Source organism: Numenius arquata, chromosome 6, assembly GCF_964106895.1.
Source record: "Numenius arquata chromosome 6, bNumArq3.hap1.1, whole genome shotgun sequence".
Taxonomy (NCBI): Eukaryota; Metazoa; Chordata; class Aves; order Charadriiformes; family Scolopacidae; genus Numenius; species Numenius arquata.
Window position 1 is genome coordinate 28,412,562 of NC_133581.1, and position 13,762 is coordinate 28,426,323.

The following is a 13,762-nucleotide window of genomic DNA, read 5'->3' on the forward strand; positions in this document are numbered from 1 at the left end:
TAGAAACATATCACTTGGGTGAAGCTCTAAAACGCATCAGTAGAAGGATGAGCTTCTACAACGCTGAGGCACCAGTAGAACAGTTCCTCCTGACCCTCTCCAGCTGCGTGGCATTTAAGCCCAAGATAACAAAATGCAATAAAAATAAAGAAAACAAAGGCCAATGATTTTATGCACATGCAAAACTGGTTCTTTTCTGATGAGCTACTCTGTTCCCTCCAATAGCCGACAGCAAGAGAAATAGTTTTGATAGCATTGAGACATTATCACTTACTTGAAATGGGACATATACACAATCTCAAAAGCATGTTTCTATTAAAGAAAATTATAAAGCCTCTCCACTAAATAATAACCTGTATCAGTGCCAGCAGAATCAGTTATAAGTATCACAAATGTCTTGATATTCAGATATTTAAAACCAGCATTTCCCACTGGCTTGAGCTGAACACGCTGAGGTTGAAAATAAAAGGTACTACTATGGAATCCTTTTAGACAGCAAGAGGACCTCCCACCTAGACTAGACCCCCACCTCTGCAATGCTAACACGTCCCACTTTGAGGATGCTATAATATACAATATTGTATGAGTCAATCCCATCTGACACACTGATGAGCAAGAACACTGACCTGAAGCAGGTTTTGCTTCAATTCAGGATCTAAGAAAGACAGTTTTCTTGCAGAAGACCACCCACCCTTCATCCCTCAAACTTTGCTCCTTCTTCAACACACCTTTAAATTCCACGCCTGATCTTCAACTCAATGCATCTCCTGACATCCTTACCTCTCTGTTCCTGTTCTCCAAGCCTACTTCACTTTTGCACCCAAGCAACTCTTACATGCCTCACGCAAAATTTAACATTTACATGTCCAGCTCCTCAGTGTCTTGCATTCTCCAGCTCCTTTACCTATGAGCCTCTGAAGCCCAGAAATCTCTGTTAGGAAGAGGCCTCAGCACTGAAACCCTGGAGCCCAGACATGTGCCCAGGGCACATCTTACAGGTCAATACCACGGTCTCATGTGCTAAATGAAGCTGGATGGAGTAAGAGACAATATCATAACCCCTCGCAGCTAGTAAACTGGCTCCGGGAATACAAAAAAAGATCAGAGCTCTACTCAATAGCCAGAAGGGAAACAGAGAAACCATCCCTCTTTACTTGTCGTACAGACTGGCGATAAGGCCTGCTCCTGCTCATCTCAGCCCTTTCTGCAGACACACAAGAGAAAACAAGACAGTACTGAAGAGTACAACAGACAAACCAACCCTTTTTGCTTTCAAATTGCCATTTTGTCTCTGCTAGAAGATTACTATGGCCCAACTGCGCCAACCCCCATGTGAAGCCTGCTCAAGGTGGAACAGATGTCTTCAGTATCCACAAGAGCATTCTACTAAAATAAGCATATACATAACCTACCAGATTTGGAGTGTGTCAGCAATGAAAGCATTGTTGAGTGTTTTGTTGGTTCTGTACATAATAAAAACAAGGCTGAAATATGATCATGATTTGCAAGACAGTTGGGTCAACACATCTCCTTAACTTTGTCACTGGAAGGATCTCCTGACTGAGCCACCAGAGCTCAGCAGAGGAAAGTGAGGGTGAAAGACACAACATCCATAGCTCAAATCTACCTCTCCAGCATGCAAACCCCCACCTCTGCAATGCTAACGTGTCCTGTTTTGAGGACATTATAATGTACAATATTATACGAGTCAATCCCATCTGACACATCGATTTCAACTGCAATGTCCTTTTTCCAGCCCCCAGAACACAGGCAGCTAAAATCTATTCAGCAATGCAACTGTAATGACAAACCGTCCTCTCAGAAGCCCTGAGCTTCTCTGACATGGTTCCAAAAATAACTAGCAAAATGCCTACGAAAGTACTAGTGATTACTAAAAAAACCCCACAACAATGTCCATGCTAAATTAGAATAAAATGTCCAAAGTCTCAGGGTTAAAAATTCCTACAGCATTATTTTCCAGCTGCACCATGTATCTCAGTCTTCCAATTTGTCACTCGAGTAAGGTCAGGTTCTAGCTATGCCTAATTTCTATCTAATATCAAAACACTTCATTCATATTATAAAGTGCAATATCCTTCTAATGTTTTCCAGTTTGTAATTTCGAACACACACCAGGCTTTGCTGCTGCAAAACTGTCACCATTTTAACTTCCAGTAACACTGAGCAGGGCATATTTGTCTCTCCTTAAAAATTTCCAAAAATATCATCATTCGATCAAACTGTCTGAGATGTTCAACCCTATTCTTGCCTAAAATACTTTCTGTTCTTTTTTTTAAAAAAGAAATCTACATTTATTTGAAAAGCTTATGTGTCCTTGTTGAGTCATGGTACAAATGAATGAACAAAATATAGATGAAACAAAACATGAACCAACATGGCAAAAATTAAATGAAATGCATATTAATTTCCTTTATAAATTGAGAAATCAAATTGCATTTAAACTGGCATGAAGACAGTTACAACGAGGCCAAACAAGTTATAGCACAGAGCGAACTAGGGTGTAGATACAAAGAATATTATCTGCTCTGTGTTATCTGCACATATATTTGCATGAAAATCTACTGACCATTAATGCACAGTACATTATTTCTTCCATGGAGAAAAAAAAAAAACAACAAAACAAACAAAGAAACAGAAGAGTCCTGCATATCCTTTTATCCTTTTGGGTGCAGAAAAGTGAGAGAGTACAGAAAGGTTTTTACAACAAGGTAATCACATGCTATAAATTGATACCTATTTCATCTTATAGCAACATTCTCACGTGTCCCTCCTCTCATTAAAGTTAACCTAAATTATCCAATAATTAAACCAAATTTGAATTCTGAGTTAATATATTTATATAAATATTAATTACTTTAATTCAGTTACACTTAATTTATTTTGAATATGAATTTTAACTTAATTGAATTATTAATTTGAATAACAATGTCTACAAAGAAATTCAAAGCAGTTTAACGAATCGCTATAATTTCAGTTCTTCAGGACAAACTCTGAGAAAAGAAGAGCTTGGTGTGAGAAGGTGTGGGGGAACACATTAAGCAAATGAACTGTGTACGCTGCTTAATTAAAAGAAGGTTGTGCCCGTTTAGTTCTGCAGTGAAGAATTTGGTGTCCATATGAAAAATCAGATTTTTAATTATAGTTGGCATTTCAGAACCTCCTGCTGGTTGCTACTTTCTTGGTAAAAAAGTGACCTCATTCCTAAACTTGTCACTGTGAGAACTCTGTTATGAACTGCAAACAAGCTTCTATTTGTTTTAGAGTGCCTCACTAAAACTTCATTGTTTAAAACATTTAAACAATATATTAAATCCTTAACGGAATGTGCCGCTTCTGATTCAGAAAACAGTCTTTTGGATTTTTGTCTTGTGGTAATTGGAATGAAGAGTCAGGATTTCTGGATTTTGTTCTGGCATTGCCTAGACAATTTTATATTCTAAACTCATTAATTTGAATGGAAGTACCACACAAAGATGTAACTTAAAACAAGTGCCACTTTTGCAGTTGTGGATTCATAACTATTCCAACTCTAAAATGGGTATCCCCTACCTGCAAAATACTATGTTCTTGCATTCTACTGACATTGGACTTATTAACTACACCTCTCGTACCATAGTGATACTTCCCTTCCTCTTAAAAAAAAAGAGGAAATAGAGCAATGTAGAATGGGCAGATGAAAGGCACTAGATATACTCTATTATATCATGGTGCTGAAGCGGGTCCAGAGAAGGACAACGAAGCTGGTGAAGGGTCTGGAGAACAAGTCTTATGAGGAGAGGCTGAGGGAGCTGGGGTTGTTCAGCCTGGAGAAAAGGAGGCTGAGGGGGGACCTTATCGCTCTCTACAACTACCTGAAAGGAGGTTGTAGGGAGGCGGGGGTCGGTCTCTTCTCCCAAGTCACAGGCAATAGGACAAGAGGAAATGGCCTCACGTTGCGCCAAGGGAGGTTCAGGTTGGATATTAGGAAGAATTTTTATACTGAAAGGGTTATCAAGCATTGGAATGGGCTACCCAGGGAAGTGGTTGAGGCACCATCCCTGGAGGTGTTCAAAAGATGGGCTGACATGGTGCTGGGAGACATGGTTTAGTGATGGTTTTTTTGTCAGAGTTAGGTTGATGGTTGGACTAGATGATCTTGAAGGTCCCTTCCAACCTAGATGATTCTATGATTACTGTATGATATCACTGAGAAAGTTCACTCACAGACAAGACACTGCCTATGTTTCACCAGATTCATAGAATGGTTTAGGTTGGAAGGGACCTTTAAAGGTCATCTAGCCCAATTCCCCTGCAACAACCAGGGACCTCTTCCACTAGATCAAGGTTGCTCAGAGCCCCATCCAACCTGACCTTGAATATTTCCAGGGATGGGGCATCTACCACCTCTCTGGGCAACCTGTGCCAGTGTTTCACCCTTGGTGTAAAAAATTTCTTCCTTAAATCTAGTCTAAACCTATCCTCTTTTAGCTTAAAACTATTACCCCTGTTCCTATTGCAACAGTCCCTCCCAAAATATTTGTCCCCATTTTTCTTAAAAGCCTCCTTCAAGTACTGGAAGGGGCTAGAAGGTCTCCCAGGAGCCTTCTCTTCTCCAGGCCGAACAAGCCCAACTCTCCCAGCCTGTCCTCATAGGAGAGGTGCTCCAGGCCTCTGATCATCTTCATGGCCCTCCTCTGGACCCGCTCCAACAGGTCCATCTCCTCCCTTTGCTGGAAATGTCTGTTCACCAGAACAGACTTCCAGAAAAAAACAAAACAAAATCCCAAAAGCCACACCCCACAAATTTAAAAATGCTCATCCCAGTTTTCCTCCAAAATAACATCAGCAAAAGTTTCATGTAAACATCACCTCCTCTAAAGTACTTTCTCCTCTTTGTTTAACTACTGGCTTGTTTCCCTTAGGATGAGGTATTGTGTAAGTCAAGTATTTCTTTGGTAGAATCCTTTTGATTTACAGAGATCACATAGAAGCCATTTTTCCCTGAATGCTCTCAGCAAGCAACATACTACTTCCTGGCTCATAGTTTCTAAACGCTGCCTTCTTGAATGAGTTGTATATCCCAAAGAACCGCCTCTTTCCTTCCTGCCAGAGACATACTCTCATTCACTCCTTTTCATATCTACCTGTTTTTTCTTGGCTTTTGGTTGGCATACTCTTTCATCAACAACACATTTCAGCTTTGCACACCAAGACATGCAGCTGCAACCAGTAAATCCCCAGGTCCCAGCTGAAGCCACTAGGTCAGACCCCTCTGTGCACAAACTTCCACAAGTCTTAGCACGCATTGCCTTGAGCGGCAATTATCAGTCGCTAGACTGCTTGGTCAGCAAAGAACTATTTAATGGCTCCTTCCGTTCAAGACAATCAGTACGCCCATACTCTTTAGGAGGCCTTCCAGTAAAAATGGAAGGGGTAATGGCGGTAATTAGCAAAATTCAGCTTAATGGTATTAATACAGACAACACATGCAAAAGAACATTTAAAAGGAAATTTGAGGAAAAATAAACATGATATGAATGATAAAGTTCAATGATGCCACTCCCAGAACCACTGTGGAGGCAAACTACTTATTAGCTTTTCTGACCTTGCTAACAGTTGCACTACATGGAGGTAGCTACATAATAACTACCTTTATTTCTGAAACACAAAGAAGGCTGAAGGATTGAATTCCCAGCCAACAGCGTACAAGAGTTCTCTTAGTGTCCAGTATCCAGTATTAGATAGCATTCTATCTAATTGTATCTTACCCAGCAGGTTTGTGAGCCACAGGGCCAAATCCTCTTTCATCGGCAGCAAGTTGGCCTCATGTCTACTTGCAAGCCACTGACTGTATTGATGCATATCAGAGAGGCCAGGCCCACGTGCCTTCGGGCTCAGAGCAGTGCACATTGCTTATCCACTTGTTGGACCTGTTTTATTATATATTAAAAAAAAAAAAAAAAAAAAAAGAAAGAAAAAGAAAAAAAAGAAGTACTTCATATACATCAAATCAAGTTTTGCAGATTTTCTTTTCAAAAGATAACAATAGTAACTATGATTCTAAGAAATCAGATGTCAGACAAACAGATGTGGATCTAACACACAGATACAACATCGATGATTGAAGTTTTGTTTTGTTAATGGATCACATCGCAAGTGATTAAATCATAGAGATAAATGTCAACTTCATTTGTACTTACCAAGCTACACATGTTGCCAACACATAAGCAAATATTCTGCAAGGAATGATTAAAATCAAATCAAAATAAATTAACATTTTACACAAAGCTAAGAACTCACTAAGGTGCCTGATCCAAAATCCATTCAAAATAAATGGAAAGCTTCAGAGATTTTTGGATCAGGCCCAAGAAAAACACGGGAACAACTGAGTTACGCTACTATAGCAAACTTACTAACAAGTAACAAATGCAGTTACCAAATGGAATCAGTCCATTCTACAGTTCTACAATAATTAAAAAAACAAAACAAAACCAAACAAAAAAAAAAAAACCCCAACAAAACAATCAAACAAACAAAACCCTCACCAAATATATTTACTGAATAGCGTTACTTCTTCAGAAAGCAGCACAACAGCTAGTGCTTGTCACCCACACTTTCCAGTTGCACCTTTTATACGAATACTCCTCTGCTTCAGTGACGACCTACTGAAATTTAGTTTCAGGTAAGACAATACGTCATGTGTTAAATATTATTTAAGTGTTGCAAGTCTTGCCACAGTCAGAGACCTTGGGCCCAATGGACCAATATCTGCTCCTGAAGGACTAATTTCTCCATCTGTGGCATAATTGTGCTAAAGGAGGTTATTTTTCTCTGAAAAGAAAGTCAGATCTGCACCCTATTGCTTGTAGCAACAAGCTGAGCTATTTTCTCGCCTGGTAGGCTGTAGCCTGCTGAAAGCCCAGTCACACCAACTAACAGTCAGAAGGTCTTACACAAGTGGCACTAGACAGGCATTAACTGGGGTGGGAGGACCATAAGAAAGAGTTCTTTGCTTATTGTCAACTGGCTGATCCACACCAACCATGGTTACATGTGTCAGCCGGCTTCAGCTTACGGTATACTGCAAACACTATTTCATTCTGACCTTTGCATACCTTTAAAGTCAGGTAAGAGGCAATAGTGACTTTAAAAACAACAAAAAAAGAGAACAATTTGTTATACTACTCCATTGAGGCCTGGAATAACAAGAATACTAAAAACAATTCCTTTGCCAAAAAAAAAAAAAAAAGGATAACATTTACTGAATGTAAAAAGCAGTTGCCTTTCCATAAAATTGTGCTGTAACCAACATTTCAATATTTATGAAATGCTATTTGGGATATTTTAATGCTTACATTAAATACTCCAGCATTTTTTAACCATACCCTGGGTCACTAAACTTCATGTTTGCAAAGAGATACGCTTAAGCTCTTATTGAGACTACCTCACCTCAAATCCTGAAGTTCAACTTGCTCTTGAAATAGGCACGGCTTTCACTATGAATATACTTCTTATTGAAATTAGATATTTTTTTCTGTTGGGGAGGGGGGAAAATAGATGTAAAAAAGACTTTGCTCCCTTGTATAAATACACATTTCTGAATTATCAGTAGATTTTACATTTTTCTAACAAAAAAATCCTTAGGTATCAAAGTTCCTTTAGAAGCAGAGGAGTTTAAGATAGAATCAAGTATATAAGTTAAGCACAGCTCTGTTCTGAAAACTGACTTTGTAAAAATGTCAGCTTGGATTTACAGTTTCCTGGTTGATTAAATCTAAATCATACCTGTTCATTTGGTGTGGGACACAAGGGGGTGGAGGGAGAAGAATTAGGTTGTTAGCTCTGGAAAAGTCAATCTGGAACATCATTCTCTAAATAGATTCCTTTGGACTAGACAATAGTAATAGCTAAGGAATTGCAATGACAGTATATTTAAAGTTGCTCTAAGCCTCTCAGAACGATGTAATTTGGTGCTTCAAATCACTGCTTCATTTTGGGCAGATGTAAACAGGGGCAAGATGCATAACACCACCATTTCTTCAAAGATTATATGGGAAAAATTAGGTATAAATATCTCTGTCATTTATTTTAGTTCCAGAAAAAAAAAAAAAAAAAAAAGCCTTAAAATGTTTTTGGACTGATTTCTGGAGTCTATAAACTCCATTGATTAGGTGAGAACCAGAACTGAAACTAGTTTATTTTCTTTAATTATCTCTGAAATTATATCAGTAAAAAGTAATTAAAAAAAGTTTCTAATTCCTGAATGTTCACTTCATATACAATACACAAATAAAGCAAAGGTGAAATACATCATTTTTGGCAACATTTTTACTGTTTATTAACACCTATTTATCTAAACATTTAGGAAATGAAATCCTGCAATTTGTTTCTTTTGACATACAGATTGGAAAAATTTACCTGAACAAAGAAGCATTATTGTAATAAAGGAACCAGTTTGACACTACAACTCTTCACTGGAATTAATGTCACAGTTCATACATGCTCTGAGGAGAGGGTTAGACTAGACGACCCCTGGATGTTCCTTCCAATCTAAACTATTCTGTAATTTTATTTTTCATGAATGCACACAGCAATATTCGTCCATTCGCACACACTGAGCTGGGTTGTGTTAAAAGGAAAACTACAGACACAAAATCCTTTTCTTTCACTTCAGGAAAGGTCCACCTACCTTATCACTTCCAAGACCATGTACATGAAGTGCCCTGTGAAACTTGAAGCTAATTAATAACCAACAGCATTATAATACACCTGACAGCCAGCCAGACACGGTACAGGCTGCTGCCACCAATGGAGCTGAAGTAATTCTAAGGTCTGAAAGTTGCATTTCTTTAAAACTAGAGAGTAAAAAAAATAAAAATAAAAAAGGGAAGGCTTCTGGAGCAGCAACATGGAGGCAGCTTGGGTTTCCATATCAGTCTGTGAAACTAGTATCATCTGTTTATGCTTCACGCTAATCTCTGTGGAGACACAGAGCAGAGAATTCAGGGATTTGAGATGTTACTTCAGTTTGGCTCTTACAGGCAGGGCTGTCTTGAAATATATTCCATGCTGACCTACCTCTTGCTTCATACAACTCAGCCAGACTGTGTAAAGGTCTCAAGGAACTTTTGAGACTCACTGAAGGAAGAAAAGTGGGAGAATAAGAGCTCTGGTTTCAAAGGATGCACGGGTGCTTCAGTTTGGTAGTAAATGTGGTGGTAAGAAGAGAGAAGATTCAGAGAGTTTAAGACAGTATTAATAGGACACAGGTTTTCAGAATAGAAAACTAGGAAAGATGAGGAAAGTCAGATAGACAGGTGACAAAAATCCTTAGAAGCTGAAAAGGATGCAGGCATCTCTATACGAGAACTAGGTCTGCTTGAAATAGCCCTGAATTGACAATAATGTACAGATTAATTTGTGAAGCAGGCATGCAAAGCAAGGACTGAGGACTGAGAAAGTTAGTACTGATGAAGAGTCTCCACTGAGAACCCTGAAGAATCACAGATGAATCACATACAATCCAACTTTACCTCTGCTTAAATTTTCTTTAATTTCGTTTCTGAACCCCCTTCCCCACTTCTCTGAAAACATGCCCTACACTTCAGTAAAATACATTCTTGTTAGAATCAAAGGAACAAAATTTCTATGTTGGATTTCTAAAATAAATTTTAAAATATCAGCCTTCAAGGAGCAGAGTGCAATCTGTTACCTGTACCTCCCATCGCAAATTCTACAAGTGATATTGTGGTTCAGTTATCTAACTGCAAGCGTCAAAAGCTATCAAACTCTTAATCATTCTTTATGCAAACACTGAACACAACTGAACTTCCACGTTTAACTTAAGCCTCCACTGCAGTGCTGAAGTACCTAAGCTTCATTAAAACATTTATCTACTTCATCAATCGTAAAAGTCCATACATTAACTATTAAAACTTTATCACACGCTAGGTGGGATCTGGGAAGAAGCTAAGATAGTCAGGTGAAGGTGACAGCAGTTGGGTCCTGAGCTCCTTCAAGACCCCTTTGAAGAATCCACCTGTAGTCAAGGCTCTTGATTCTTCACTCAGATAACAGCAACTCACCTCCTTAAAACGTCGTAACATATTTATTCTCTGGTGAGCAGGAGTAAAGTTTATTGACAATTTAGTGGTGAGGAATTTGCTCAGAGAAGTGGACTAACTTGCCACAGAGATGGACAGTAGCATTGAAGGATACATCACCAGAGATGAGGCAAGCCTCTTTGGCTCCAACAACTATTTCATCCTTTCCTTTTGGCAGACATAAAGTATGAACAAAGTAGCCAAAAAAAATTGGTTTTCCTAATCTCACTACTTTCTAACAGCAACATCAAACCATCCTATATACAGCTCTTTAAAATTAGCCAACACAAACATGTCAGATATTTTATAGAATGTTACACTTCTCTATAAACTGTGGAGGCTGACGCGAGATACACACAAGCATTTTCAAAACTTACCTAAATGCTTTGTTCTTCAAAAAGCAACTTCTTCCCCCTACTATTCTGAAGGCAGACAAGGAAAGGTCTTTACTTTTCATTTGGTTTTGTTACAGGTCATATTTATGCAGCGCAGCCTTTTTTTTCCACCTCTCTCAATAAGCGCACGACATCTCAAGTTCTTAGACTTATTGTCTGGCTAAAGAATTCAGTGTGGGATAGTTCACAGTACACTCAGTGATACGTAACAGATTCAACACACTGAAAGGTTATATTTCTCTCTGCTTCCTTCTACTAAACAGTGAAGTTTTTATTTTGCTTTACAGTAGTACATTTAGTTTTCTGTGCATTGTAGCTCACTGCTTGTGTTTTGCCAGCAGTGTAACTTACACTATCTGCTGATTGTTGTCAGTGATCATCAGGTGAAAGCAATAAGAATCAAACAAGTAATCTTCTGTAATTCCACTGGCTTTTGTTGGGGTTAACTGGTAGAACAAAAGGGATAGACTCTGTATTTAAAACACACAGGAAGCAAAGACTGTTTCATCCAGAAAGAAAAACTGGCTGCACAATTAGGCACTCACAGTTGCAGATCCCTGGATTCAACTCCATTTCCTATTCCAACCACCTTCCTTACCTGTAAAATTGCGATAATGGTAGTCTTCAGCAAAATCAAGTATAATCAGGAGTAAAAATTTTTTCTATATAGTAAAAATGTGTATACAAAAGTGTGCGTGTATGCATAGGTAAACATACACAGAAAATACACATGCTCCAACCTATGAATTAATCATGCAAAACAGTAAGCTTTTACTCCAAATTACACATCCAGTTCCAGCATATATACACAACAGCTTATACTGAGTAGTTGCTGGCTATGCAGTCCTCTCTATATAACATGAGTTTCATTGTTGCTTCAGCCTTATTCCTAATACACGTGCATTAGTTCTCAACAAAAGGAGGCTTGAACCACTCTTTTTAACTTGCTCCTAGATACAGTCCTTCCAGGCCAGGGATGAAGAAGTCTGGCTGAATCACTTAGTCTTTATGACTTGGCTTAAGAATTAGCATAGAAATTAAGTATCCAGCAAAACAAGCATTTTTCTTTGTATTCAGTTAGAAAAGAATAAGATGATGTTAGGAGGGGAAAAAATAAATAAATAGAGCAAATACAGAACTGTGTTTAGACATCAATCAAATAATCTCTGACGCAAAGGTCATACATGATGCCCCATTTCTACCACAGCAGCTTGACTGTGACACTGGGCAACAGACAACTGTTTTGGTCCACCCAGGTACCATCGCCCAGCACGTGAGCTAATTGACTGGCTCTGTTCAGTTGGCAGCCAAAACAACGTCATCCAGGACTGAAGATTTGCACATATGCCAATTCAGTAGCCTAGCTGCCCTACAAAGCTGGAACAACTGGAACAGAAGATGGCATAACTCTGCCTTGGACACTGGGTTGAAAGACTATTTCATAAAATCTTCATATAATTAAGTATGCAGGCTTTAAGCTTGTGAAACGAGGTCTCTTGTAATATGATTGAGGAAGCACATTAGCTATCTGTTGTAAAAGAAACAAAAACATCAGGCATGCAACTGTGCAATAGCTTTGCTGTCAGCAGTAGAGAGAGCAGACAGTAACTTAGACAAGAGCAGCAAGAGTTTTCTCTGAAGGAACTGGAACTTGAGCACTAGACTGCGCATTGGCTTTGACAGAGGGGTATCGGCTATAACTGCAGACAATCTCCTGCTGTCTTAGAGAGAAGGTAATGCTATTGGAAAGCAGCCATCCTGGAAAGAGAGGAGACAGAGGATCAAAAGCCAGAACAGAGCTCATGAGTATCTGGCAAGGGTCTCTGCTGGATCTCCCTGCTAGTTCTAATCACCTCAAGCAGACGGAAAAGAACAGAACTTTTGAAACTTTACTGGAGTTTAAGTGGACTGTGCAAAGCATTCACTTACTGTAACTACAAGTTGGGTGCAAAAGAGGCTTAAATAAAAGAGTCAATGTTCACAAACAGATTAAGTTGCAGCAACAAAATGCACATTTGTGCAAGCAGAAATGAGGCTGCCCAAAACCGGAGACACATACTTGCCATCACCACTTTCACATAAGCAAGTGCCAGTGAGACAGACATAGCACATATAAGCATAAACACATACACATTTGAAAACCGATTTCAGTTTTCCTGCCTCGGTGTTGGTGTGTTTTTCAGATTTGGAGAGTGTATGATTAGTCCACAGGCTAAAGGCTGCTCTTGTTTTTCCACACCCTCACCTATATTAATACACACGTGTATACGCACACATATATGCAGAAAGGGGCAGGGGGGAAGATATGCGAATGTCTTCCTTTGAGAGCCACAGAAGTAACTAACAACTTCTGTAATTGATATTTTTACTGTCAGGAAATTGTTCCCTATGGCGAGATCTGCTAGACAGTGCAATAATTTCCCAAAGTGAAACCATGAAAGCTCCTCTACTTGAAATCCTTAAAATTGACTAAAAGAAGCAGTAGGAAAAAAAACAGAGACCTGTCACTCACTGGTAGATGTTACTCAGTCAATCTTTACCACCTTCAGTTTCCAGTTTGCTACAGAACAGTAATCACACTCATTTTGCCCCTTTACGTATGTAAAGCCAAACACAATCACTTTTAAAGTAATTCTGCTACTATATCACATCCTCCTCTTCAAGAGCTATCACAGAGCTTTCCCTTCAGTAAGAAAGAACAGGTCATTCTTGCCTGCATCATCCTAGATACATATAGCTGTAACCTTAGTTTTCTCACTACCATAAACAAGCAGATAAAACACAAGCTCACAAATGCAGCAAGCATATTTTTGTAAGGAAATTCAATTTTTCTAGTTATTTTATTATCCTTATAAACTATACCACAACCAATTTAGCCCAAGGTTTCTGGAGCTTTCCCAGATTAACTTGGAGCATACTGTACATGTTAGGAGCAGGGGGAGGGGCACTGGAGGGGAACCACCATCTGAAACTCATTAATCAATTAGAATTTTTAAGGGCTTACATCAAAATGTGATCTACAGTGATAAAGTAAACTTTAATCACAAGAAGCCTTTGTCCTTTACGTTATGAATATACTTGATACAAATGTGTGCAGCACTTCGACTGGAGGATAGAGAACCTGGCACAACAGCTCACCGATACTTTAGACCTGCAAGGCCCTTGGTCTGAGGCCAGACCAAAACGAAGTTAACCACACTTAAAAATCTGAGCTAATCATTGGAAGCCTACTAGGCATAGTCCTGAAAATGTCTAGAAACAATT

At 38.9% G+C, this 13,762-nt stretch overlaps 1 protein-coding gene across 1 annotated transcript in view; it reads right to left on the reverse strand.

Moving 5' to 3' along the window:
- GAS2 (growth arrest specific 2) overlaps positions 1-5,910 on the reverse strand; it is an 87,270-nt gene extending 81,360 nt beyond the window's left edge. Inside the window, exon 1 of the mRNA XM_074149791.1 lies at positions 5,769-5,910. Within this exon, the coding sequence (XP_074005892.1) occupies positions 5,769-5,910 (142 nt within the window). The remainder of the gene's footprint in view (positions 1-5,768) is intronic.
- Between the last annotated feature and the right edge of the window lie 7,852 nt (positions 5,911-13,762).